This window comes from Exophiala bonariae (genome assembly GCF_035927105.1).
Source record: "Exophiala bonariae strain CCFEE 5792 chromosome Unknown scaffold_15, whole genome shotgun sequence".
In the NCBI taxonomy this organism is placed as follows: domain Eukaryota; kingdom Fungi; phylum Ascomycota; class Eurotiomycetes; order Chaetothyriales; family Herpotrichiellaceae; genus Exophiala; species Exophiala bonariae.
In genome coordinates this window covers 353,533-379,392 of record NW_027042490.1, presented here as the reverse complement: position 1 = coordinate 379,392, position 25,860 = coordinate 353,533, and the positions used below count along the sequence as shown (strand labels likewise).

The 25,860-nt window shown below is 49.7% G+C and overlaps 11 protein-coding genes across 11 annotated transcripts; 5 read left to right on the top strand and 6 right to left on the bottom strand.

Moving 5' to 3' along the window:
• Nucleotides 1–1,093: 1,093 nt before the first annotated feature.
• GLE2 (RNA export factor gle2) lies at nt 1,094–2,231 on the bottom strand (the record flags this gene model as incomplete). Its single annotated transcript, XM_064846706.1, has 2 exons — nt 1,094–1,924; nt 1,974–2,231. 2 exons carry the CDS (start codon nt 2,229–2,231, stop codon nt 1,094–1,096), a joined length of 1,089 nt encoding a protein of 362 aa, XP_064705686.1.
• Nucleotides 2,232–3,490: 1,259 nt separating this feature from the next.
• Nucleotides 3,491–4,459, bottom strand: LTR84_003110 (uncharacterized protein; the record flags this gene model as incomplete). The annotated part of the gene is made up of 3 exons (XM_064846705.1): nt 3,491–3,883; nt 3,936–4,001; nt 4,055–4,459. The coding sequence occupies 3 exons, from the start codon at nt 4,457–4,459 to the stop codon at nt 3,491–3,493; spliced, it is 864 nt and encodes a 287-aa protein (XP_064705685.1).
• Nucleotides 4,460–7,184: 2,725 nt separating this feature from the next.
• LTR84_003109 (uncharacterized protein) lies at nt 7,185–10,082 on the bottom strand (the record flags this gene model as incomplete). The annotated part of the gene is made up of 1 exon (XM_064846704.1): nt 7,185–10,082. The coding sequence occupies one exon, from the start codon at nt 10,080–10,082 to the stop codon at nt 7,185–7,187; it is 2,898 nt and encodes a 965-aa protein (XP_064705684.1).
• A 508-nt stretch (nt 10,083–10,590) lies between these two features.
• LTR84_003108 (uncharacterized protein) lies at nt 10,591–12,392 on the bottom strand (the record flags this gene model as incomplete). Its single annotated transcript, XM_064846703.1, has 6 exons — nt 10,591–10,687; nt 10,746–10,773; nt 10,819–10,847; nt 10,898–11,551; nt 11,599–12,135; nt 12,193–12,392. 6 exons carry the CDS (start codon nt 12,390–12,392, stop codon nt 10,591–10,593), a joined length of 1,545 nt encoding a protein of 514 aa, XP_064705683.1.
• Nucleotides 12,393–13,683: 1,291 nt separating this feature from the next.
• LTR84_003107 (uncharacterized protein) lies at nt 13,684–14,793 on the top strand (the record flags this gene model as incomplete). Its single annotated transcript, XM_064846702.1, has 3 exons — nt 13,684–13,770; nt 13,833–14,429; nt 14,500–14,793. 3 exons carry the CDS (start codon nt 13,684–13,686, stop codon nt 14,791–14,793), a joined length of 978 nt encoding a protein of 325 aa, XP_064705682.1.
• A 557-nt stretch (nt 14,794–15,350) lies between these two features.
• LTR84_003106 (uncharacterized protein) lies at nt 15,351–17,110 on the top strand (the record flags this gene model as incomplete). Its single annotated transcript, XM_064846701.1, has 4 exons — nt 15,351–15,849; nt 15,901–16,187; nt 16,238–16,353; nt 16,513–17,110. 4 exons carry the CDS (start codon nt 15,351–15,353, stop codon nt 17,108–17,110), a joined length of 1,500 nt encoding a protein of 499 aa, XP_064705681.1.
• Nucleotides 17,111–17,120: 10 nt separating this feature from the next.
• On the bottom strand, nt 17,121–18,038 carry LTR84_003105 (uncharacterized protein; the record flags this gene model as incomplete). Its single annotated transcript, XM_064846700.1, has 1 exon — nt 17,121–18,038. One exon carries the CDS (start codon nt 18,036–18,038, stop codon nt 17,121–17,123), a length of 918 nt encoding a protein of 305 aa, XP_064705680.1.
• A 1,378-nt stretch (nt 18,039–19,416) lies between these two features.
• LTR84_003104 (uncharacterized protein) lies at nt 19,417–20,397 on the top strand (the record flags this gene model as incomplete). The annotated part of the gene is made up of 1 exon (XM_064846699.1): nt 19,417–20,397. One exon carries the CDS (start codon nt 19,417–19,419, stop codon nt 20,395–20,397), a length of 981 nt encoding a protein of 326 aa, XP_064705679.1.
• Nucleotides 20,398–20,603: 206 nt separating this feature from the next.
• LTR84_003103 (uncharacterized protein) lies at nt 20,604–22,247 on the bottom strand (the record flags this gene model as incomplete). The annotated part of the gene is made up of 1 exon (XM_064846698.1): nt 20,604–22,247. The coding sequence occupies one exon, from the start codon at nt 22,245–22,247 to the stop codon at nt 20,604–20,606; it is 1,644 nt and encodes a 547-aa protein (XP_064705678.1).
• Nucleotides 22,248–23,309: 1,062 nt separating this feature from the next.
• Nucleotides 23,310–24,683, top strand: LTR84_003102 (uncharacterized protein; the record flags this gene model as incomplete). The annotated part of the gene is made up of 4 exons (XM_064846697.1): nt 23,310–23,449; nt 23,500–23,509; nt 23,563–23,767; nt 23,815–24,683. 4 exons carry the CDS (start codon nt 23,310–23,312, stop codon nt 24,681–24,683), a joined length of 1,224 nt encoding a protein of 407 aa, XP_064705677.1.
• A 266-nt stretch (nt 24,684–24,949) lies between these two features.
• LTR84_003101 (uncharacterized protein) lies at nt 24,950–25,669 on the top strand (the record flags this gene model as incomplete). The annotated part of the gene is made up of 2 exons (XM_064846696.1): nt 24,950–24,989; nt 25,056–25,669. The coding sequence occupies 2 exons, from the start codon at nt 24,950–24,952 to the stop codon at nt 25,667–25,669; spliced, it is 654 nt and encodes a 217-aa protein (XP_064705676.1).
• Between the last annotated feature and the right edge of the window lie 191 nt (nt 25,670–25,860).

Sequence of the window (25,860 nt, the reverse complement as noted above, 5' to 3'; positions counted from 1 at the left end):
GGCTTAGCAGACGATCGTCCTAGCCGAGCCATGGCACGAGGATTCATCGGCTCGATAGGCGTGGCCAGAAAGGGTGGGGGCGAGGCCTCGTGCTCTCTCTGGACAACACGCGATCTTTTTGAAAGGGCTCAAAGCCACCAACGCTATTGAATTTCTGTTCAGGCGAGCCACTAGCTTTGCGTGGGCGAGCGTCTGTGGCCCCGAGTAGTTAGCTTCTTGTGTGTATGGTCTATGACCTTGTCCTGGCAGGGCAGGGTCAGACTGAAATTCCAGCTTGGGTACATTTTGAGAGTCTTTTGGGATCGAGTGGAACAGCGTGCTATGGTATGAGCAACGAAGACAGTGTCGCCCGCCACCGTGCGAGCGATTGTGAGGTCTTGGAGAGCCGCATAACCCCAAGTACAAGCCGCATTGTGATGCAGCCAACCTAGGTCAGACCGCCGTCAATACCATGATATCTGCTCAGTGAAAATTAGTAACGCCTGAAAGACTAAAGTCAACTCATGCCGGGGCAGGCTCAGGAGTGCAGTGAGATTGTGTTGTTATTTAATGTCATTGAACCATCCAAATGCCGGGCTGATGCAGGGTGGATGTGATATGGCTATCTACCGAGTAACTACCTAGATCTCCACCCTTCTGGCTGGCGGAGGTTCATTTCAATACCTGGCAGACTCGCTCGACTGGACGGACTCAGGCCCAGAACCCTCTTTTGGCAAGCTTGGGGATGAACATGTGGTTGTGAAGGAACCCAGTACTTGCTGAGGGATGGATCCAAACAAATATCGGGCTCTCGCCTTACCGTCCTTAGGCCCTGCATCAAGACACCCTTACCGATCAAGACCACATTTGCCTCATCATGAGATGGTTGCCATGTTCAGGAATCAATAGGGAGCCACCGTGACAAGAGTAGTGGAAGGTTTCCTCCTAGTGTGACAAGGCCTCTGAGCTGCCTCAGACTGTCCTCCATCATCCTTACAGCTATCACCGAAGCGGGATAATATTTGTGTCATGGTCTCGTCGGTCGTGTAGAGCCTTCTTTGTCGTGGTTCAACAATGGTACTGATTGATTGCGATTCGTCAAGTACTGCAATCATCATCTCTTCTTGCCGCCAGGTCTCGGCTTGACCTCCTCGGGTTGTACACCGTGCAACATAACTTTGTTAACCATTTGCTGAGTATTCTTTTGATAACCTTGACTCCAATCGTAGCAAACTGCATATGCGAACACCGTTCCTTGTCTGTTGAACGCAGTGGCCGTTATTGGTCCTCCAACAGCTGGGTATCCCTTCAATCTGTGCTTCGCGTTGCCATCCCAGAAGTGGAACGTGCCGTCACTACCGGCAGTGGAGAAGGTCCCGTGAATGGGGTGGAACGAGATGGCGTTGACACTGTAGACGTTGGCGACATTCGAGTTCGGGCCAGTGGTGGGCGGCGTATCGCGGTGGCATTTGAAACTGAAGTTGTTCGTCGAGTCCTTTTCCTCCACGTACTGAATCGCGCATCGACCCTCGACACTACCGACGGCGAAACCTGATGCATCCGTGAAGGAGGATACGACTCTGGTTTGATATTTCAAAGGCGATTGCAGGGACTTGTAGAACTTCTCAGGTGAGTTCAGGTCGACGATATTGATGTAGCGATCAGCAGTTCCAATGACTAGAAGCTTGTTCTTGACGTCCATTGTGTAAACCCGCTCTTGACACTGGAGAGTTGCGACTGGATTCTGCTGTCTTAAATCCCAGTATTTAACCGTCTTGTCCCAGGACCCGGTGACGAGGATCTGCTGGCCGTTGATCTCCGCAAATTTACATGCTGAGATGGGCTGTTCATGTGCAACAAGGGTTTGGGGGGTCATGTTGCCTGATCCAGGGTCAATGATTCGAAAACTTTTGTCTGTACCCGCGCCTGCAATTTTCGAGCCATCCTAAGACAAGTTAGTGGAGAGTCACCCTGCAAGATTCCGGAAGACTTACAAGAGACCACGAGCAGCTCAGAACAGGGCCATCGAAGTCCATGGAGAATTTCCCTTCGCTCTGGCCTGATTCGCTGACTTGGTATATCCTGACCTTCTTGTCCCATGATGCAACGGCTAAGAAGTCATGTGTTGGAGAGAACTGAAGATCCGACACGCTATCCTCCGGGGGTGAGACGAGCGCAACATCTTTGGACGTGTCACCTGTTGTGCTGGTGGCAGCCGGGGTAGAAGAGGCACTCCCAAATAGCCCAGACATTGTTGACGCTTTCGCGGTGCTGTGTTGTTAATGACGCGTGTCTGAATGAAAGAACAGTCGAGCGTGAGGGAGGCGTGCAACGGCCGATATTCATGGGATATAGAAACCAAGAAGTGCGGTGATCCTGGCGCGTAGGAATTATTTATGGCTCCAGGTCCATACTCCGCAAAGAAATGAGGCAGTAGTTAGCAGTGAAGCCTAAACGTGCGGGCTTGCTGCCTGCGCGAGTCACGATCTTGCACGTGATAATCTTGGGTGACTCATGGTACTGAAGGATTCAGCCTTGCCCCTATCCGAGTTGCACATACACATTCTCAAACCAGTCAAAAATATCTAAAGCATAATTCTATCAAAAAGCAAAAAACTAACCCCGCCTAAGACCTGCCTGAGGTGAAGTAACTTAGATCCTGTGATTAGAAAACCCTAGCCCTGATCCGAAAGCTGCCAATTGACTTGGACGAGTAGTGGATTGGAGACCGAGATTTTGATTAAAATCTCCACGCAATTTTTTTACCGTCAGCCAGGTTTGAACCATCAACCTTCTTCCATGCCAGAGAGGATGAGACAAAGCTGCTTAACCAGGCGGTGCTGATTTGGTGACAGAATTTGGCAGATTCAAAATTATCAAGGTGAATTTTACTGTGCTGGTGACGGGGTGAAGTACCTATGAGGAATCCTCTAAGGGTAGAGTGAGGCTCACGGAACATGCCTTCCACAGAATATTCCGGAATACAAAGTCTCCTGGCTCCTCTTCACTTAGTAAGAAACTCACTGACTCAAGCATTGTTTTCAAAACTCATCATCATATTAAGGAGAGTGTGGCTATCATGGCAAAGCTAGTCTTGTTACAGTCGTCGTAAGGTTCGTACCAGGTCATCCTCCAATGCAATGCTTTTCAATCGCAGATTGTCCAGTCTATTCCAATTGTTTCCGTCCCTCCAATGCAAATATTCTTCCCCAAATATGCGTGCGTGCGTTTGTTACGTCTCGACTGTGTCGCTGATTAGATGTTTTGCCATGACATCCTTGTAAGGAACGTTGTGATTGTTGCATTCTTTCAAGTCAACTAGATTCCAAAAGGAGTGTTCAGGCATGGGTTTTGGCCCAAGTCGTAAAAAAAAAAGGAAATTCGTCAATAGTTGGTACATTTTTGTTGCTCGCTTTTCTGTGTCCTTGCTGTCGCTCGAGGTGGCTCCACTGATGAGGCTGGACCATGTTGCGGCAGCGGCTGGCTGCTAGCTGGTATGTGATTCAAGGATCTACCAATCAAGACCACGTCTGGCGCGGTAAGCAATTTCTGAAGCAGTGCCGCGAACGACGCGAGAAGATCGGCGCGGGAGTCTTCGCTTCTTGAGGGCATCTTCTTTCAGTTCAGCAGCAGCCTGCTTAGCACTAGCTGTGTCAGGAGTCGCATTGTCATTGGCAATCTGTGCGGCTGTTCCGGTGTTTGCGTTGGTGGCGGCAGCTGTTCCATTCGTGGCAGCTCCTGTGGCGACAGCATTGTTCGCGGCAGCGGCGGCCATTTGTACGGGAACAACACCACCAAATGGACCGGCTCTTGCAGGGTTCTCGCACCGAACCATACAGACGTTGTCTTGTCCAGCGACGGTTCCAGTGCACTGTTGGTTGGCAGGAACTGCGGCAGTGAGAGGCTAGAGTAGTGGTCAGTAAGTGTGTCAGGTGAATAATGCTACCAGTACTCACGAAATCAGTCTCAGCTCCATCTCGGTCTCGGCCTCGCTGACCAGGAACCTGCTGCGTAACGGTCATCTAGGTCATGGTTAGCATGAAGGACATCTCTGGATCTTGATTGGTAAGCTTACCTGAGTCCAAGTGGCACCTGTGCCGTCAGCGTTGATCATGCATGTGTAAGGGCCAGCACCATCGCCGTTGACTTGGTGCAAAGTCATCTGGACTTCTCCACCTGGAGTGATCTGAGGAAGATCGTCCCCGGACTCAGCCATGATCGCGGCCGTGCCGGCTTCTGGATCATTGTCGCCACCTTGAAGGGTCTCGCCAAATGTCTCGGCAGCGTCTCCCTGGAATCGAGTGGTATCTTGTTGGAATGGACGTCTTCTCGTTCCATCACGGGGGGTAGAAGAGTCAATGCCAAGAGCTGAACCACTGCCACCAGCATCACCGGTCGCGGCAATGATTGCGCCGTGTCCTGCAACGAGGTCTGCGACCGCAAGAAGCCCGAAGGTCAACAAAGATGAGTAGGCAACCATTCTGATGAGGTTTTGAAAATAATGTAACAAAGGACCTGCCTTTTAATTGGAATGAAAGACTAAAGATGGTGATGAAGATAGTTGACTTGAGAGGAATGCTGATTGAATGCTGATGAACAACCACAACTTGATGAGGGAACAAGGTCGCTATTTATGTTTCTGTTGTTGCCTCGATCTTGTCATGTTGGATCTGCTTTTTGCATGAACTGTATCTCAACAAAACACTGCGGCCAGTGATCCGTCTCCACGATGGCTACGATTTGGAATGTCTATTCTCATCGTCAGTCACGGAGATGTGGTTGAAACCGTTGCTCATGCAGCTGAGGTCTCTACCGTCTGCATGTGCCACGCAGTATACTAGACGCCAATTGGAGCATGGCGTGCTTCCCATTGGTGGATTGAAGACGACAGACACTAAGGAATGTTTTATTCTCTTTTGGAACCAGTTTCGAATGCCTCCGTGTTCCCAACTCTAGTGGTTCAGAGGCGAGGCTGGATGCTACCATCTTGGTTTAGACCGTCCGAAGGTAGTAGGCTTGGGCGAGTGCACTGACCACCGTGGATGGACCCTCTTCATACCTCGCACTTTTCAAGAGCGAGTGTAGAGGATTGTCAGCCAAACTTCCGGAAGTGCATTAGTTCCTTTTTTGTATAGTAGTACAGAAATGGAGTACGGGGCCAAAGCTCTCTTAGACTAGTAATGTTCTTGGTAAGCCGCAAAACTTTCTTAGCGAGACATGGCGCAGAGTGAGGATGAGATGTGCGAGCCTCGTCACACACATACAACAGGTTGTTCTCACAGCAATGTTGATTGGAGTAGTAAGTGCTTTCACTCCCCACCCATGTTCGACTTCAACAGTAAGAAGACACCTGCGTTGTACACTGGTGTTGCCAATTACCAAACAGTAAGTAGAGAGAGATCAATCGTGTGGGATTATGCGATTATCCAGCTTCTGGAGTACGGATACAGTTTCGTGCCCGAGAGAACAACCACTAGTCGTCCTTGGTTGATGTTTCTGACAAGCAACTGCCCGTCTCGGGCAGCCGCCATCTACAGCTAGACGTCTAGTGGCCTGCCTCGTATTTGTTCCTCTGGGGAAGACAGGGGTTGCTTCACTGCAAGGTCTCACTCCAGTACCAGGTACGGATATCTCTCCGTGGGATCAGCAGCCTGCATTCAATGGCGCCAAAAGATATCACAAGATCTGTGGAGCTCTGCTCGAGGTTTCACCTTCTTCACATACGAGGGTTCAACCCGGAGCTGTCAAGAGAACAACTGCGCGCCGCCGAGGCCAACAGTGGTGGTCTGGGCCACGATAAGAGCAGTCTGACACCGCCAAAGACGAATCTGGTCAGTTGTTCCTCATGTGCTGTGGGGACTGATACATGAGAAAAAATAATGTTCATGAGACCAAATGCCATTGAGTCGAACTCTAATTGGAAACATATGGGAGGCTTCGAGACATTTGGAAGAGGTTAGCCTGCATTGTGGATCGTGCGATGGTCGACCTCGTAAAAGTCCATTGAAGCCACAGGTTCGAGTTACGACTGTTGCGTGAGAGTTTGAGCTGTATCGATAAGCACAAAAGCCGGCTTGGGCACCTCGCTCGCGTCGAAAAGCTGACCGAATTCGAAGCGATGAGGCTCGAAACTGTGTGTCCAAGCTGGAAGGCTGCTAGACTAGACCTAGAATGTAAAGCATAGCCACACCAATTGCTGCAAACGAACGGAACTTCCTCTATCCGTAGGCAGCGGCTCTTCGACGAGCAGCCTTCCACCCCACCACATGAGACAAGCAGAGAGTTTGGAAAGAGTAGACTGTGGTCGTTGGAAGAAGAACTTGGAGTGTCGGGAGCAAGCCGCCAATCGGGCAATTGCGGTTGTGTTTCGAAGTCTCCATCGCGACTCCGATTCTGCTTGAGTGAGGTTTCGCTTAAGGCTTTGGCATCCAGCATCATTCCTCGCTTTGGGACCAAAGTCAAACACGACTTCCCCCTTACGAACCTTGTCCACCCGTGGGCCGTGTAGAGTGCTTCGTACGGATAGAGGCCAACAATGACTCTCTTCGCCGGCTCAAACTCGACGAATCATGATCTTTACGATGATTTCTATGCCGAGGGCCGCCAGCGTCATTGTCTCGAAAAAGTTTACCCTAGGAGAAAACACTCGGACACAAACCACAATAGGCTGCGAGGGTGGTCTAAGTTTAGTCACAAAGATCGGATCTGCCACCAACAAGGTTTCGACATGATTTGAGATGTAATCGTCTGAAGCTATCGGCCTAGTGATATCGTGAGTTCGTCACTCTGTGGGAGGTTGGGAGCACTCTTGCACAGCCCGATGGATGAGACTGTTATGATGCTCTTGTAAAGAATCCGACACATTCATGAAGTGGAATCGTGTGAAGTCGGTCGTGTTTGTATTCCGAATCTTGAATGGGTTTGAGGCAAGAACCATCGCTCACAGATAGATGAGCGCTGGACACTGAACAGCTAGAAAGCTGGCCGAAGCAAGCCTTTCCCGCTGACCCTTTCTACACTATCCCATGGCTCATGGCATGGACGCCCATTCTCAATGTTCACATCGTTCTAAAAGACCGTTTAGGAATGCTCGCTCATGATCATCAGACAAAGCAAAGGCGGAAATCCTTTGTTTGGCAACACAATTTCTGTAGACCAGCACGCCCGCCACAGTATTACAATTACAGCAACAGTAGCTTGTCCCATCACTTAATGGTGAAGCGTTTATATCCTTCCACCAGACCGTCCCCAGCTTTGGTCACGGCTACCCAGTCAGGCACATAATGCAGTGCCTCGTCAAAAGCAGGTATCACACCATTCTGGTTGGCGTCGCTCCATAAGCAGACCACTTTGCCGCTCATGCTTGAATTCTTTTCCTCAGAGTTGTCCCAAGAAACGTCTACCGTCCAACTGCGGTCCCATGTTCGTGACCACAAGCGAATTTCACCACTGCCGGCTTCTGGGACAGGTGAAAACCTCTTGTCCCGCGCTGCCTGTCCTTGAACACTGAATGCGGTGATTGGAGTGTCAAAGGTCAATTTGCATGCCCGTGTATTCCTCCCGGCTACGACGAAACGCGCTTTGTTGTCACTGTCACTACCATTGACACGGGTAGAGTTGAAGGTCACCCAGCCTTTGTACTTGAGCTTCGAAGAGACAGTTGCAGCTTGATTGGCTACGTTAGGTGGCAGCCCCTCCCACGAACATTTTTCGAGGTTGTTAGCGAATCCCGCCTGAACACAATTCAACTCTTGCCCAGCTGCACTAGGCAACTGCTCAATCGCATCTCGCAAGAACGGAGTCACGCCCTGCAGGGACACCGTGTTGTTGCCAATATCCAGGTCAACTTGTTGAATGAAGAAGAGCTTGACTCTATTGTCGGCAGAGAAAGGGAATGCAACCAAGTTGTAGACAAGTGTGCCGATCAGCACGAGCAGTAAGAAGATAGGAATGTGCCAGCTGAAGCGGTGCAGGATGGGTACAATCGGAGAGAAAAGAATAATTGTCGACACTGCCATCATGAGATAGACCAAGAACATGGAACTACCATCTTGGCCTGTCTGATGCAACGCCTCGGTCGTGTAGAGGGCGATTTGCCCGACGATGATGACATTGACAGGTACCAGGACCAGAAGCTGCAGCAACCACCATGAGGACCACTGAGATTTACTCCATTCTTGTTCTTCGTAACTATCGCCCTTTTCATCTTTGCGTGTCGAATCAGGACTCTGTTCATCAGCTGGTCGGGTGTAGCCTTTGAACGAAGACCTGCCCCGATTTTTGAGCAAACTTGATGTTTCAGTTGGCTCGTCTTCCCCATCGTCTTCGTTGTTGCCAGCATCATCGTCCTGCGTAGTTGCCGAAGGGCCCTGAGCTCCATGGATGGAACTGTCCGAACGAGACGAAGAGTAGTCGTCGCCGACTTTGCCACGACAGTACGTCGACTTCTTAGGCAGAGAGAATAGTTCAAGATACGATAGCCAAGTTGCAACAAAGACCGAGGCAGTGTAGATGAGAATGAAATACGTCCCAAGAAGGTGGTAGTGTTCCTCGAAAACGGTAGAGGCGACCAACAGAGCCCACCATCCGACCCAGAGCCAAGAAAGGCCGTACGCACGAGTTAAAGACGATGGTCTCCCAAAGTCGGCTGTTCTGCAAAGGAACCAGGCAACGAAGATGAAGGACGAGACCATTGTGCTCCATACCGCCCATTCACTACTGTGGGCGATGAATTGGTTTTCCTTGAGTATGAGATAAGCGAGTGCAACTGGTGCAGCACAAGACACAAGGAGGATGAGTGGGAATCGGAAAAAGCCACGCCAGCCATTGAGCTGAACCGAATCATCACCATTGGGCATGTGGTAGGACCTGGATCCAGAGAACAAATACAGCTTGTCAGCACGGTACAATAGGGCCAATGTCAGTATCAAGAAAACTGGACCAGCCACCAAAAGAGTAACAGAGAGTGCGAAGAACGAGTGCGTTCGCAAGACAGCAAAGCGACGACCGAGGACATCGAACCAAACGGCAGAGTGGCCAGGAGTATGGCCGGGTTCGAGGTTTGTCTTGAGAGATGCCTCAGTCAAAGCCTTGGTTGTGGGTACAGCGGCAGAAATCATATGCCACAATGATTTTCGCCCAGTGTGGCGACTGTCGTCTTGATTAGTGTGGTATCGTGCACGGGGGCCCATAAAAGCAACGTCAAGACCTCGCAGCCCTAGTATACCGTTGAATACAACATAGTCAGTCTGACTACGCACCAGACCTCGGTTGAAGCCATCGTTGGATGTGGCTGTGCCGAAGGGATATGGGCTTTTGGCATATGCTCTGGTCACCGCCTCATCTGTGCTTCTGAAGAGCGTCGCTCTTCCACCAGCTCCAGCACCCTCAAGGTTGAGGAATGTGCTGACGACCTTTGACATGGGATGCTGGCTGAAAACATTGGCCCCGTTTAAGAAGTCCTCCTCACCATTGTTCAAAAGAAGTACCACACCATTCTTCGGCGTATTCTTGGGGGTAGTGAAGTATTTGAGAAGCTGCAAGACAGTCACGACCCCAACACCATCATCTGTTGACCCGAAACCAGTTGAAACACTGTCGTAGTGGGCATTGACTAATACTGCGTTGCGCGTGGATGGTTTTCCATTCGGCTCTTTCCACCATGTTTTTTGATCATCTTCAGTGCCGGGAACATAGATGATGATGTTGGTGCCTTCAAAATAGACACTTACTCCTGAAGCAGTGGCAAAGCCACCCGACGAGAAGGTCAAATTGGAGGCATTATCTTCGAAAACATGCGCTGTGGTGGAGGAGTTGGAGGACGCATTGTTCTCGTTGATAATGGATTGGACTCTGTCCAGCAGCCAGTCATGAACATGGTCGTTTTGTCGGCTGTTATAGGGATGGTAGGAGGAGGAAAGCAGTTGTAGATCCTGCCATGCTTCTGTCAAGTTGATGCCATGGATGGGAGTGGGTGACTTTGGTGGGGAAGGGACACCAGTCTGAATAACGATGAGTGTAATGATGACTGCAAGATAGACCAAAGTAGTGATGACGGTAACGGGACCTCTTGTAAACCCCAAGGGATTTGACAATCTCGCCATTGAAGGTGACGGTGGTAGATATTAGGGAGCTGGACAAGACATGAGGCTAGACGAGGAGGAGGAGGAGGTGATGTGCAGTTCGAGGCAACAGCCTGCCGTGAATGAATGACGGAAGGTGCAGTGCGGCCCGTTGTGAAATATCAAGAAACTGGCAGCAACGGGCAAGCTCAGGTGAAGGACCCCCGCATCACAGTTGAGTCTGGGTGTCCAAAGGTCTCTAAATGGTCCAAACTGCGCCTGGGGTGGCACCTAGCGTGTACTAGTCGCGTCACTTGAACATTGCACATGCAAGTCATTCTTGCTTCCTCAGACGAGTACGACTATGCATATCCGGATCGGACACGTGAGTAATCAAGGTGCCACGGGTCTTTGTTCCAACTAGAATACTTTGATTGATTACATCTGACAGTGATATATGGGGTCAATCTGGACTATGAGATACTCCCAACGACCATTTTGATGCTGCTGCTGGTTCATTCTAGTTCAAGTCGCTCCACATCCGTCATCTTTATTGTGCTGGCTGGGTGATATTATATTTCTTGAAATCGCGCGTTTTCACCCCACGCTCAAACATCAGATCCACCTCCTTGTACGTTCTCCCTTTCCTGTGAAGACATGGATTAACATCCTTCCACAACAATAAGGCAGGGGCGTGGAACTTACAATTCTGGGACTCTGAACCATGACCAGACTAGACATGCCAATGCAAGGCCGCCGAAAAAGAATCCTAACTTACCACGCAAGTTCGCTTGATCTGGATTGATCCTAGAGAGATGTTAGTGTAGTTCCCACAGGACCCATTCTCCGCCACTTACATGTAGGGAATTGCGACCGTCATGACGATGCCTGCCGTTGCTTGGACTGCAGTCGCCAATGCTATGGTCTTCGATCGAACGCGAGTGGCGGACACTTCGCTGATCAGTACAAAGCACACTGGGCCAATCGACCAGTCGTATACAAAATTCCAGATAAGCATCAGCACGCTCTGAGCCCACGTGATAGCAGGTCTGTTGTCATAATTAGGTGCACAGTCGAGAATACCGATGATCAGTTGGAGTACTGCCAAGGTCGCCAGACCAACATTGTAAATTCGTCGGCGACCAAAATGAATCAAAAGGACCCAGGAGAAACAAGTTCCAACAAATCCAATGGCAAGAAATCCAACACCCATATTGAACGCTTGGTCAGTAGGAAGTCCTGCAAGTTGAAAGAAATATGTTGCGTAGCCGACCAGGTAAATTCCGCTCAGGACCTGGATGGTGTAAACACCGATCGCGACTTCTGTTCGCCTCCGATTGATTGGCTTGAAGCAGTCTGCATAAGTTGATCCAGCCTCCATCTCTCTTTCCACACGATCAGTCTCGATAATCATCGCGAGCGTGGGCTTAATATCGACCTTGGAAGATGCGAGTCGTCTTAGTGATTTCTCGGCATCTTCATATCGGCCTTGTCTTTGAAGCCACCATGGACTACCTCATGTTAGCCGGTATCAGATGCCAGCTCAATTATACCTTACCTCTCTGGGGCGAATGGCAAACCGATCAGAATCACCAGTGGCCAAACCCATTGCACAGCGAATGGTAAGCTGTATGCCCAGTGACTTGTCAGTACGTGAGTCCCCGCAATCACTCCGTTCGCCAGTAACTGGCCAGTGACGAATGCGATGTTGACACAGCTAGTGAGAACTCCTCGAAGAGCCAACGGGCAAACCTCAGAGGCATAAGCTGGTGCGATGACTGCATAGCATCCAAGTACAAGACCTCCGAGAAGTTCCCCAGCAAGGAGAACAGGAAGTGATCTGGCGAAGAATTGGATGAAAATAAATCCAGTGGTGAGGATGACGCAGGCCCCAAAAGTCTTTTTGCGACCAAAATGCTCCATGGGATAGGCGCAAAAGAATGCACCGACTACTTGACCAATCGGGCTGCCCATGGATAGGCCTGTTTGCCATGGAGCTGAGACAATATAGCTATCCTTGTAAAAGTATCCGAAATCTTTCTGGAATGCTGGCGTCGCATATAATTGTCCAAGGAGCTGCGGATCGAAAGCGCACCTAGGAGATTGAGAGTGTTAGAAATAGCGGTAGTCTACACATGACATGGCTTCCTACATGATCACTCCCAGCGAGAAGTAAAGCGACCATCCCACTGCAGAAGGATATAGCTTCACTGCTTCGAAAAAGGTATGCGAATGCTCTTTGTCGGCAGCAACACGTGCTTCAGCATTGATATCATCAATTGACGCTGTGGCTATCATCGCCGCAGCATCTTTGCGTTGTTCGATGTCTTTGTCCATATCTGATTGGGCCATGTCAGCGAGGCTCGAGCGCCTAGTGGTGGGCAGATGAAAGACAGGCTTCGAGCACAAGATCAACTTAAAGAGTGTGGGCAACTGGTTTATTTATCGGACCGAGCACCAACAAACTTATCTGCATGTCAGTGATAAGGGAAACAAGTTGCATCCCTGGTTAGCGTTCGACCCCTCTTGGTGGTAGCGAGATACAGACCGCTCGAGGTCGTAAATCCACACCCAGGCCCAAGGTTAGGCATGGTAGCATCCTCATTCCTCAAATCGGGCAAAGTGATAAACAGAGAGGACTCCAATCGAACGCCCAAGAAACAGACTTACTAGAATACCACGGATGAGGGGCGCCAGAGCTGGCGCCCAATAAAGGTCGACTTTCCTCTTCACTCCCCCTCGTAATGTCGTCCATCTCGATACACTTGCCGGTGGTCAGAAGTCATTCGATAACATTTCCGGGTCAAAAGCCACCGGCCAGCCAAGCTTCACTTCGATAAGCCACAACACTGTCAAGCTTATCCTCCAAGCGGGGATCTGCGTAGGCCTACTCCTTGATTATGTTAAGCTTGGAGGATTGCTGCTAGCAACGTTGCATTGAAAGGAGGAGAAGTTGGAGATAAGCTTTACCGTGGTAGCTTCAGGTTGGGTGACAGCAGCTCAGGAATCAGGATACGGTACCAAGCGAAACAAATGCCACCTCAACCATGATGGACCTCGGGAATGAACCCGGTCAAGCATTTCGACCTCAAAACGAAAGTTCAATCCGCAAGTCATATCATCAACTCATCGTGAGCTCCAAGGCAATGATCCATGGAAGGTTTACCCTAGGATAAATCGGATCAGAATTCCAACTTCAATCATCCATTCATATCTTCTTGATCCGACATCTTATTTTGGCGGCTCATGTTCTCATGGAGGAACTCGGACGAAGAGTGCGCGAGCTGACTAGTGGGCAATAAATCTAGCCGTGAGATGCACCCAGGCGGTCGAAAATTTCCCTAGATGTACCTCCAGTAACTGTCGCACTGATTCTCGGAAAGTTTCGACCGGATCTCGAACAAGTTGCAAGAAGCCTAAGTCAAGGTCATGCAACCTGCTGATTCTTGTGCGAGCGAGCCAATGATACAAGTGGAGGGCCTAAGCCACGATATTCTGCTGAACAAAGGCATTTGTTTAAATGAACGACAATAAAGATGCTCAGTATCTCAATCACCATGATACCTAATGCTAGGTGTTTGGACGGGAGAAAGTAGAACAGTTCTAACTTGTCACCTGGTCTATTGATCTATCACCAAGGGAAATGGGTAACATCTTAACCTTCGTGAATGAAACATACCCTCCCAAACCGTTGATCACTGAGCAGGAGTTGGACGACCAGAGTGGAAAGGTATATTCATGACCGCTTCCTATCTCATCTACCTCTTGGGTAAAAGGTCTAAAACAATCTAGGTATTCATAGTTACAGGCTCAACCGCCGGTGTTGGCAAAGAGCTCGCGGGGATCTTGTATTCAAGGAATGCCCGAGTTTATGTGGCAGCTCGATCGACAGAAAAGGCAGAAGGTGTAATCTATGCGCTCAAGAACAGATATTCCACTTCGACTGGTGACCTTGTCTTCCTCCACCTTGATCTAAACGACCTGACAACCGTCAAAAAGTCTGTGACGGAGTTCCTATCGAAAGAGAACCGACTTGATATCCTTTGGAACAATGCTGCAATTCTGGCACCACCAGCAGGGTCTAGATCGGAACAAGGCTACGATCAACAACTCAGTGTTAACACACTTGGACCGTTCTTGTTTACAAAATTGCTGACTCCCATGCTGCTTAAAACCGCGAAGATAAGTACCCCAGGATCGGTTCGAGTCATGTTTGTATCCTCATCCGCCACATACCTGGGGGCACCCACAGGGGGTGTGGATGTGGCGAGACTAGTTGCACGTCACCATTATTCTCCATTTGAAATGTATGCCGTGTCAAAAGCTGGCGATGCACTCTATGCTCTTCACTTCGCAAAGCTTTATGGGAAAGAAGGCGTGATCAGTACGGTAAGCTAATCAGCATTCCATATCTGTGGAGAATAAAAGGTCTTAGACTGACATGAGCGTTTGTTTCCAGAGCGGTAATCCCGGGAATCTTGTTTCAGAGCTCCAGCGTGAGTTCAACTGGTTCAATCGATGGTTGATGGCCCTCATCTCTTATGAAGCCATTTTTGGAGCTTATACGGAATTGTATGCTGGGTTTTCTCCAGACATTACCTTGGAAGAGAACGGGGCTTGGATCAGACCATGGGGTAGAATTGGTAGGTTGCGACAAGACATCTTGGACGGTAGGAGCAAGGAAGAGGGAGGAACGGGAAATGCTGAGGCTTTCTGGAGGTGGAGTGAAGAAGAGGTCGGCCCTTATATGTGATTTTGACTGCTGCACCGCGATGGCCTAAAACTTGTCGGTTGTGCTTTTATGTCTGGGGGAAGAGCCATAGCCATATAAGATAACTATTCCAGATGCTGGAAGAGTTCTAAGAGAGTACCGAGATGTGTCCAAAAAACATATTGACAAAGGGCACAAGGCGCCGTTGTACAAGCTGTGAAATTAGTGGACTTAATGATCAGTATTCACATTTCCCATCGGATAGAGGGGGCATGGCGTCTCCCATACAAGGCTGAAGACCCCTGACCCATCAAAGATCGCGCACTAAACTCCAGTCGGGCATCGGGAGGCGATCTGCTACGAAGGATTTAGGCTAGAGCCTAGGCATGATGACCCCCCTTGGCCTTTGATTTCTTGGTATTGGTAAGCCCGCATTTGTCCATCTTTTGACCCCGCCGGAGATGTTCAGTCATCACCTTGCTGACACTCAGCCACAACTGCGATATTGTTTGAGCGCTTCCTAGCCAAGGAGAGAAATCCTCGCATGAATCCATCTGCAGATTTGCGTCGACCGCTGCAAAGGATCACGAACGCCCAAGATGGCTGCAGAAGCTGTCCTATTCCCGCCGCAGCCTCTCTTCATGGTGGACAGAAGTTGGCAAAGGCGTGGCAGAAAGGTTTCTCCGTCATCCAGGGAATTTGAGAATTCGTCACGAGTCCCAGAGATCACAATAACAGTGCTTAATGGGAACAAGACCTCGCAGAAGAGGAGCTCAGGCACTGCAACGGCCCCTGAGCGCGCCCCATCGAAGCCATCCAAAGTCAACAACATACAGTTCTTGAGCTATGAGCCTCACACCCTTAGTAGGAAAGACAAACGAACCAAAGCAACGAAATCAGTCAAGAACAACAAGCGTGATTCCCGATCACTGTCGGAAAGCGCGCAAAACTCGGCTCTCGTTCCTGCCGGTTCACAATCGGCAGACGAAGCATCGGACCGTTCAACCCTGTCCATCACTTCAATTTCGAGATCAACCTCGCCATGTTACACCGTCATTGATCCAGAAGTGAGCTCATTTGAGAAATTCATCGTCTACTGTTCGTTCTTCCCATACTAGGATATTTCCGTGGGCGCTGACCTGTTAACAGACCCCACCCGCCTCGCGGATGCAATATTCCCCATGTCACAGTATCTGAATTTCGAGTACAACACGTTACAGAAGATCTGGCTGCCAGTCGCAGCTACTGATGAGGTTCTTCTCCACACTATCTTATTTGCATCTGCTTCGCATCTCCACAACGTCTCAGATAGCCATGATTTCAAAGACGCGAGTTTGTTGATGAAGGTGATATTAGACAGGCTAAATCGAAGACTTCGGAACAAGACGCTTTCTGATGCTACTATTGGAGCGGTGTCTTGCTTAGCAATGTGCGAGGTAAGATGCTAGCATGAGAAATATCTTTCTCGGGAACTGACGATTGGTAGAACACGCTTGGCAAGCATGAAAGCACTGCAATGCATATGTCCGGCATGGCTGAAATGATCAAAGTCAGGGGAGGGATGTCAGCTATTCGGCACGAATTGCAGATGAAGATTTACCGGTACGCTTGTCCCTTGCACTGATATAAGAATGACATGGCTCGATGCAGGCTAGTGCCGGACTCGTTCTGATGAGACACAAGGGCCGATATATCTGGCGCGGTTGATTCATTCTCGAATCCACGCCTTCCGCAGCCAGTGAGAACTGCACAATCTCTCAGTGAAATGCTGAAGCTAGAAGGAACGCATAATTCACAACTCGAATTGCTCCTCAAAACTAGTAGAGTTTCAGCAACACTTTCGGATCTCCTCTTGGAACTTTCCCAATTATCATTTGCCATCGAGCATGCAATGGATTCTCAGGCCAGAATTGATCCCCTTATGTTCGAGGAAGAGTTGCTGTGTTTACAGTATAACCTTCTTATTCACGCTCTCTCTACTAGCCCAGGTCTCGAGAAAGCATATACTTTGGGGGCCCTGATCTACCTGCAAACCCTAACACGATCCGCACCTTTTATGAAGTCATCATCAGAAGCTTTGTCAAAAGAACTAAAGCTCTCCTTACTGAATCTTGATACAGCCGAGGTCAGCTCCCCACTGAGATTTTGGTTGTTCATCATGGGAGGTTTAGTCTCATCTGAAACTTCTGAAAAAGACTGGTTCAGGCAACGCCTACGGGTCTGTCAAGGTTCTCAGACAGACGTAGTCATATGGGAGAGTATGAAGTCGCAGCTCATGGCAGTCTTATGGGTTGAACGAATCCATGACAATCTCGGCGAAGCCCTCTGGGTTGACCTACTTCCACCTATGGCGTTCTAGGGATACTGATCTACAGTCGCGGCGAAAGATCGTTATATTCGGCTCCATCAAGAAACTGGTTGATATGTGCCGCATACAAGGTTGCGTATTGCCATATGAAGCCGTGTCCAGCCTTGGGGTAGATTATCAACTGGGCATTTTGTATCTGCTTGGCTAATTCCCAGCTGCGGCTTGATGGGATTAGAAGATCGTCATCTCCGTTGGCAACCAGAACTGGCATTTTCAGCTCACCGAGGCGGTCGAAAGAATTATTGGGGTTCTTTTGGCTCGCGTGCATTGCTGCTTCCATTTGTCGCTGGGCTCCAGCGTCACTGGTCAGGAGATCGAGAATTAGGGGCTCTGCGGTTCGTTCTTGGACCCTTCGCCAGTATCGGTCAAAGGCTTCTCGGCCACGTTCATCATCATAAAAGAAAGAAAACTCCAAGGATCGCCTCCCTTCCTCGGTAGTCACCGAGCTCATCAGAGCCTGAATTGCCGGTCCAGCAGCGTTCTCTCGAGGCCAGACAACTCCTGGAACGTGATCAGCGGATGGAAGAGAGGCACTCGTCCCGCTCAAAATCAGTCGTCGGATCAATTGTGGAGCTGTCAGTGCTATCATCTGAACAGCGAATCCGCCCATCGAAAATCCCAAAAGATCGATTCGTTTGAGGTTGAGAGCTTCGATGAATGCTATTGCTGTATCAGCCCAACCCTGATACGTGACTGCAACCTCTCCAGTGCTTCGACCAACTCCGGCGTTGTCGAAAATGATAACTTGTCTTGCTTTGGCAAGACCATTGACGAATAGAGGGTCCCAGAGATCCATGTTGGCCCGGTAGTGAATATGCATGACTAGGGGGACTCCAAGATTATCGCCAATACGTCGATACGCATACTTGACGCCATTGGCAGCGGTGATATACTGAGTAACAGCTGTTTGTGCTGACATTGCGAAATCTAAGCCTCTGAAAATATCAAAGAGGAAGCGATCTTTTGAAATTTAACCTCACTTCCAGGGGAGGTACTCGCTTTGCACGGATGCGGAGATCATCCCAGATGTGATTTCATTCAGGCTTTTATACACTCGTGAAAGTCGAATGCCCATGAAGAAGCCCAGTAACGAGGAGAGGGTACTCCAGGGACCAACTGATGGAAGTTGAGGAATTCGGACCAGCAACCAAATCAATCTGCTCGAAAAGGGAAATTCATGGCCAGATGAGGAATTATTCCAACCTGATGGGCCTTCATTTCTCTCGCCTTTTAAACGGCCTCGAGGTGTTTATGCCCCACTCTGCCGAGGAACCGGCTTGGAGCAGAAGAAAGATGGAGGATGGAGAGCCTTGCAAAGTCAAAGAGCTCGTTCAGCAGTCTGATATCCAGTTTAGGCTGTATATTTGCTCATTTTTTTGAGATAAGTGACCCAAAGACACACGGAAGCGAGACATCCGTTAAAGTGGCGTATCCTAAACAGGAGATGTTCGCTGGATTGGGCCAAGTACCTAGGTAGACGGGTTGGCTTTGGTCGAAACTTTCAGCATTATTTAGATAGACTGTGAGCCTTCACAATTACCTCGGCAGGGGGGCCTCATCGACGTGTCGAATCCTGCTACAGCTACTATCAGCCTCACTGCCTGCAAAGGAGTACTTATCTTTGCGTCAAGGAGCAGCTAAAGGAGAGCGAAAGACATGATTTTGACTCGGCAGAATCCGTCCGTGACCTCGGTCATATTTGGCACGATAGCCAGTACGCGGCGCAAATGTTCTCCGACTATCATCTGGCTCATATGATCTCTCCGCTCTTGAAAACTTTCTTCCTCCATTTCCGGAGGCAGCAACTTTACAGCTGCATCATCCTAACCAATCCTCCTCCGTAACCATGACGATGTGATCGATACATATCTCACGTGTTTCCTGTAATGTTTCAAGTCTCTTGCGGCGGTCAATTCCGCTACCTTCTCGTATCTCTCCAGAATCCAGATAGCATTTGCCTCGTCAAGATGGAAGGGTTGCGTCTACCCCGCATGGCTAGCAGTGCAACATTGAGGGACATGCATGATAACAACCATACCTGGCCATTGACGGCGCTCATGGCATTGGGCATCCTGGCCTGTCGCGTGGCCACAACTGCTTGACTTCGCTTCTTGAAAAGCTTGTTCTTTATCGGACGACGTCGAGATATCTTGAAGAAGTGACAAGGGTTGAATCTGAACCTGATAACCGCCAGTCCGTGGTCTGTCAGGTAGGTAGGGCGTAGGCGCCAGCAAAAGCGTCACGACAGCATTCGCCGGGGACCTACTGACAGCAACAGTCGGCTCTGACCTTCAACAATGGGCTCCTACACTCCCCCGAGTGATCAGGAGATCCATACAATCTACATACCAGAGGATGTACGCAAGTCAGGAACCCCAACGCTGGACCTAATCGCCGAAGGCGCAGCCTTCCTGCACAAAGACGGCATCATCGTGCTCGACAATGCCATCGACGTATCGCACATCGACACACTGAACGCGAAGCTCTCTCCGGAGGCGCTGGAGATCGCCAACGACCCAGACCACCACTTCAACTTCGGCAAACACACGAGGAACATGGACCAAGCGCCGCCACCGACCAAGAACCTCATGTTCAAAGACCTGTGGTGCAACCCTTTCGCCGCAGCCATCCTCGCGGCGGTCCTCGGCCCCAAGCCCGTCATCCACTACGCGAATGGAAACACGGCGCTGAAGGCACCGCCTCACGGGCGCCAACCGGTCCATTCGGACTGCGAGTTCGCGCACCCGGCATACTTCCCCTTCGCGTACGTGATCAACATCAATCTCGTCGACGTGACGCCCGAGAACGGCGGCACGGAGGTGTGGGTCGGCTCGCACCACGTCAGCGTCCAGGAGGCCCACAATCCCGCCGACGAGTGCGAGGAGCTCCTGACCATCCGGCCCGAGCTGCTCGAGGAGCGGCGGAAGCATTCGCCCCCGATCCAGGCCCGCACGAAGCGCGGGAGCTTGATCATCCGCGACCTGCGCCTGTGGCATGCCGGCATGCCGAACCTGACGGATCAGCCCAGGGTCATGTTGGCGTTTGTCGCGAGTCCGGCTTGGTGGCAGGGCCGTAGCAAGATACTGTTGCCCAGGGATGTCCAGGAGATGGTGGAAGGCTGGGGAGACCTGGCATACGCGGCTGAGTATGTCGATGGTGAGGTCGATCATAAAAAGTTGAAGAGCGAGGGTGTCGATTTTGGTTCTGGCAGTGCGGTTCTGCAGAAATATCAGGCTGATTTGAGCCGTTGGCCGACCTACACTCCGCGGTGGTATTAGACGATACCGACTTCTGCTTGTAAGTGATGACGAGGGAAAGGTTATGTCACGGCAGTGTTGAGGAGCATTGTATAGTTCAAACCAAGTTTTGTACTTTTTGTAGTGGATTGCATTAACATTGAACCATTTTAAACCAAATTCCGTTCCGAGTCTCACGTTCAATCTTGTGTCCTCAGATACTGCCCAAATTGACAACCTTCCTATCATCACAACTTGTCCAAGCCCCACTGCGCTTTCGTCCAGTCATCTGCAGGTGAATTTCCACCCTTCCTATTGAGGCGGAGGCGTTTGCTCTCATGCAACGCTGTTGGCCCCCTGAAGAGGGTAGAACTCCCGTTGTACAGGTTCGCACAGGCCCAATTTTTCTGGCTGGCGGCTTCTGGAGCAACAAGCATGTCCCAATATCGATCTCTATCGTCATCTTGGTGATGCATCCATGCAGCTTGCTTTCCTCGTTCCATCACCCGTCTCAGCGTCACCGCTTTTTCACCCTCCACGACTTCTCCTTCTCCAGCTTGTGGCCAATCGTAGGGTTGCTGGAAATTCCTAAAGTCGCTCGAATATAGCACTCCCAGCTGTCTAAGTCCAGTGGGTATGCGCTCGAAGTTCGCACATGACTGCTCCAAGGTTTCACCTGGAATCCGAGAAAAGGTAATATGCCTATGACGTTCGAGTAAAATGAGCCTGTTGCTCGGTGACAATGGGTCCCAAGGACACTCGAGCATTATCCAGTGGGCATGAGCGTAGATGCAGTGCTTCACGTGATTAGTGAACTCTGTAGGACCGCCTGTAGGGCGATGAGGGTACATTTTGTGATAGTAAAACGGCAGAGGGGAGTGATAGTTCCAGTAACGGGCACACCTTTCACAGTGTATGGCACCGACGATGGTGACATTGTCTTTGAGAGTGTCGTCTGCGAGCCTGGCCCGCTTTCTGGTCATTGCTCGTTGTCGAACAGCGCAGGCATGCTGCCAATAGTTCGTTTCAGGACATTTGATAATTGCTGATGCGAGCTTCATGGAGGACTTTCCTCGGCGTTCGTGGAGTCTTTTCTCAACTCTCGTATGGGTGCTTCGGAACACTTCATCAAGATAAATTCCAGTTTTCTTGATTTTGAAAGGAAACATTCCGAGTCTTGCGGTATTCGGAGGACACTTCAAGGCGCGATCGCCTGATAGCCTCAATGCTGCTTCATAATCGAGAACAGTAAAAGGGACACTGGAGAAGCCCCAAAGATTCTTCTGAGGGAAGGTCGTGAGCATCGGCAGTGTCTGTACTTCTTCCTCAGAGAGGCCCAAAGACTTTTTCGCATACTCAATGTCGACAGCCAGAAGCCCGCGTTCTTCAGACAGACAGTGGAAGCAGCATCTTTTCAGCTTCAACAGTTGAATGATCTCACCATGTTCGCTACAAAACTCACATTTCGTGGTGAACAGAACACTGACAAGCTGTGGTGCTGTCCACAAGTGACCTGCACCTGTAACCAGAAGAGCTTTGACTGTAGTATCTCCATAAGTTGTGATCAATTTGAATGGCTCCCAGTGATCAATGACCGATTTGATAGTAGAATTGATACTGCGTAGTGTGAAAAGATTGGAGATTGTAGTGTGGCGTAAGATAGCGATGAGGCCTTCTGCAGGCAGTTTGCTGATGGTTCCGGCGTCAATGATGCTCGACTTGGCGGCGAATGTTGTTGATGGAGACGAAGGGTGAAACTTCAAACGTCGTTTCAGCTCTGCTATGTCCAGGAGGACTTCGTTGTAGCTTGCTGGCCGCTGAAGATACTGTAATTCTGCTGAACTGAGCTCTTCTGGCTTCCCCAGAAGCTCTGATGCGGGCGGAACATTCATATTTATGGCCGATAGTTGTATGAATATTTATAAGGAAAGAGTAGTATAATGAAGAGAAGATCGAGTGGGAGATGAAGGCGGAAGACAAGCAAGAGAATTCTGTGCAATCAATGTATGCCAAACGAGAAGGAAAAGATCCTAGATTTTGAAAAGCGGACAAAGGTACCAGTAGACCGGAAAGTATTCACACATGCCTTAGAATGAGGTCCTCAAGTGAAGTCCTCACCCTTCACGGAATCCAGAATGGTTGGTGGGCAGACTTGTTCCAAAAGTCCAACATTTGACGAGACAAGATAATAGCATGACTAGGTGAATAGCCATTGACGGTACTGAAAATGTGAATCTTGTTGGCGGTTGGAGCTATTGTGAAAACCTTGAATAGGTCGATGGTGAAGACGAATTCCACTTTTGGCTTAGTTAAGTAGTCACAAGCTGGAAAGAAGCTGCAAAAAAAGAGAAGCACATCTCCATGGTATTGATGGTGCAGTAAGCCATTCACTCTCTTGTCTTCACCCGCTGATGCCTTGACATGGCAATTCAAGAATCAGGAGTATGAGGTCTTTCATTGTTTTGGCATTTGCGCGTCTTGCAACCGTAGGCCTACATGCATTCTGCACCACCGGAGCCTCGAAATTTCGCTGGTCCAATGTAATCGAAGTAGGGCAGCTCCAGGCCAGGCTCGTTGATTACCCAGACACTTCAAGGGTAGAAGCCTGAAGTTAGAAGGTGACTCGGTTGCCTTTTGATGCACCTGGCCCGGTTCCATCAGGCTAGCCTTATGACATCATCCGACATTGCCAAGATATACGGTCACGTGCAGACCAAAGATCAATTTGCACGTGCTGTGGCGCCTGCAAAATATTGGACACGTTATGACGTTGATGTTTACAACACTTTCAAGTCCCTGTTTCTTTTTCCCTGTTCCCCTTGATTGACTTCTTTTCCCTTGAGCAACACACCACACAAACATTGCACAACGAGACCTCTCTACAGGCTTTCGGGACCTCCCAATTGCTTCAAATCTTGTTGAACAAGGGTTCAACAGGTTGCCCCTTTTCAAAGATGGTCTACATCAGGCAGCGAAATCTCGAAAAGCTCCACGAGTATAAATATGCGGGCGTGGACAAATCGCTCTTGTCCAAGTATGTGCTGAAGCCATTCTACACAAATGTTGTGATCAAATGCTTCCCCATGTCAATGGCGTGAGTGCTTCTCTCAACCAACAGTGAAACAGTGCTAACCAATTTTGTAGACCTAATATGGTATGTTTTGAGTCGAGCAAGACGTTGATAATATAGTTAACTGGGCTTGTAAGATTACTTTGACAGGGTTCGGGTTCGTGATTATCAACATATTGACCATGTTGTGGTATAACCCAACCCTCGATACTGATTGTCCTCCATGGGTCTATCTGAGTTGGTCCATTGGGCTATTTCTCTACCAAACGTTCGATGCAGTGGACGGCTCACAAGCCCGCCGAACTCACCAAAGTGGTCCTTTGGGTGAACTCTTCGACCATGGTACGTCTACTGTTACGCAGCACACCGGATGTTTCTAACAAATCTAGGCGTTGACGCATGCAACACCAGCTTGGAAGTTCTCATCTTTGCAGCTGCGATGAATCTTGGACAGTCCTGGAACACCGTCCTGACGCTCTTTGGTGCGGTCATTACCTTCTACATCCAAACATGGGACGAGTATCACACTCATACATTGACTCTTGGCGTCGTCTCCGGACCTGTGGAAGGAATCATATCACTGGTCATTGTCTACTTCGTCACTTTCCTCAAGGGAGGTGGTAGCTATTGGCAACAGCCCATGCTTCCCACTCTAGGAGTTCCCAAGAGTGACCTTATCCCGAATGCGATCTACCAGAAGGCATGGAACGAATGGTTGATGCTCTACGGTGGGCTCGTCTTGGTTTTCAACGTCGTCTCGAGCGCGCTTGGCGTCATGAAAGTCCGCCGAGAAAGAGGTCAGGATCCTTATAAGCCACTCTTGGGCTTGCTTCCGCTTGTCATAACCTGGACCTTGATCCCTGCCTATCTCGCTCTGAATCCGGTCATTCTCCACCACCATCTCATCCCGTTCGTCCTCTTTGCGGGTATGGTGAATGCTTACTCGGTCGGCCAAATGATTGTCGCTCATCTGGTCAAAGCTAGATTTCCCTATCAGAATGTCTTGGTTGTTCCCCTGGCATTCGCAGTGGGAGACAGCCTGGGACCAAGACTTGGATTGTGGCCGAGTGCGCTTGGTGACGACATTTACCAAGTTGCATTCATATTTCTTTGCTTGGGTCTTGCTCTCGGAGTCTACGGCAGCTTCGTTCACGATGTCATCACAACTATCTGTGACTACCTAGACATTTGGTGTCTCACCATAAAGCACCCCTACGTGGAAGGCAAACAGGATGGCGAAGTTAAGAAGTCAAAGTAATGCAGCCTTCGAATTGGAGACGACCAGAGACAACTTGTTGCCCTTCACCGCTTCATCCTCCAGAGTCGCCCCTTGAATCATCCAAAACTGACTCACCACATTTCGATTCACTTGGTTACCTGCTTCTTCAGCTATATATTCCTCCATTCTATCCGGACCTTGCATCTTCTCCTTTTCCAGCAACAGTCAATCTGTGGACATTACCCTTTCACTTTTCGTTTTGTCGGCATCAACCAGGTCCTTACTTCGTCAAACATTCAATTCCCATGCCGGACAACGCTTCTCAAGCCGGAGGCTCAGCTGCCGGTATGTTTGTCAAGAAAATCTGCGCCTGGAAACCACTTTTTTGGAAATCACTGACTCGCGATCCAGCATCTGACGCTGGGACCCCTACACCGGCTGCTGAGGTATCAAACCCAGGAGCTCGTTCGTCTGAGCGACAGTTGGTTCAGTTTGGGGCTACCCAGTACTACAACAACTATCCTGGGAATGTTGCACAACAAATGACATGGACAAACAATCCTCAACGTGGTCCGCCATCAGCTACTCAGGTCACTGGCTCAGGCTTCCCTGGTCCTGTGAACTGGGGCCAGCAAGAGGAAGCCGTTACCTCATTTGCCGTTGGCTCATTTCAAGGCTATCATGGATTTTCCGTATCACTCAGACCAGAGACGTATCTGAGCATGGCCCCAGAGCAACAAGCTGCATTCATCAACCTCGGAAGGGGCAACAACTTCAATACCCATTCCCCCTCAGCTGCGCCTCCTCAAGTCTCAGCACCACCGAGATCCGTCATTGAGGAGGCTCCTCCAGAGCCAACAGTGCCAGCTATTGAGGAGTCCAAGCCGAAGTGTATGGAGTGCGACAAGCAACTAATGATCAACATGCAGTCGTACCAATGTAACAACGGTACAATGTGTGACTTTTGCTACCACCTTGCTCTCAGGCGCTGCTCTGCATTCAGAGGCAATGGACACACCTGTTAGACTTTCTGAATGGTAATCGACCGATAAAGGGAGGGGAAGCTGAAATGGGCTCACGATAATTGTACGAGTCAATAGTCGTATGGGGCAGTGAACGATCGGCAGCTTAATATGTACCACACCTACCGATATGCACGATTGCTAATAGCACGTACAGTCAGTCACCAGCAGGCAGGGCCAATAGCATAGAATCA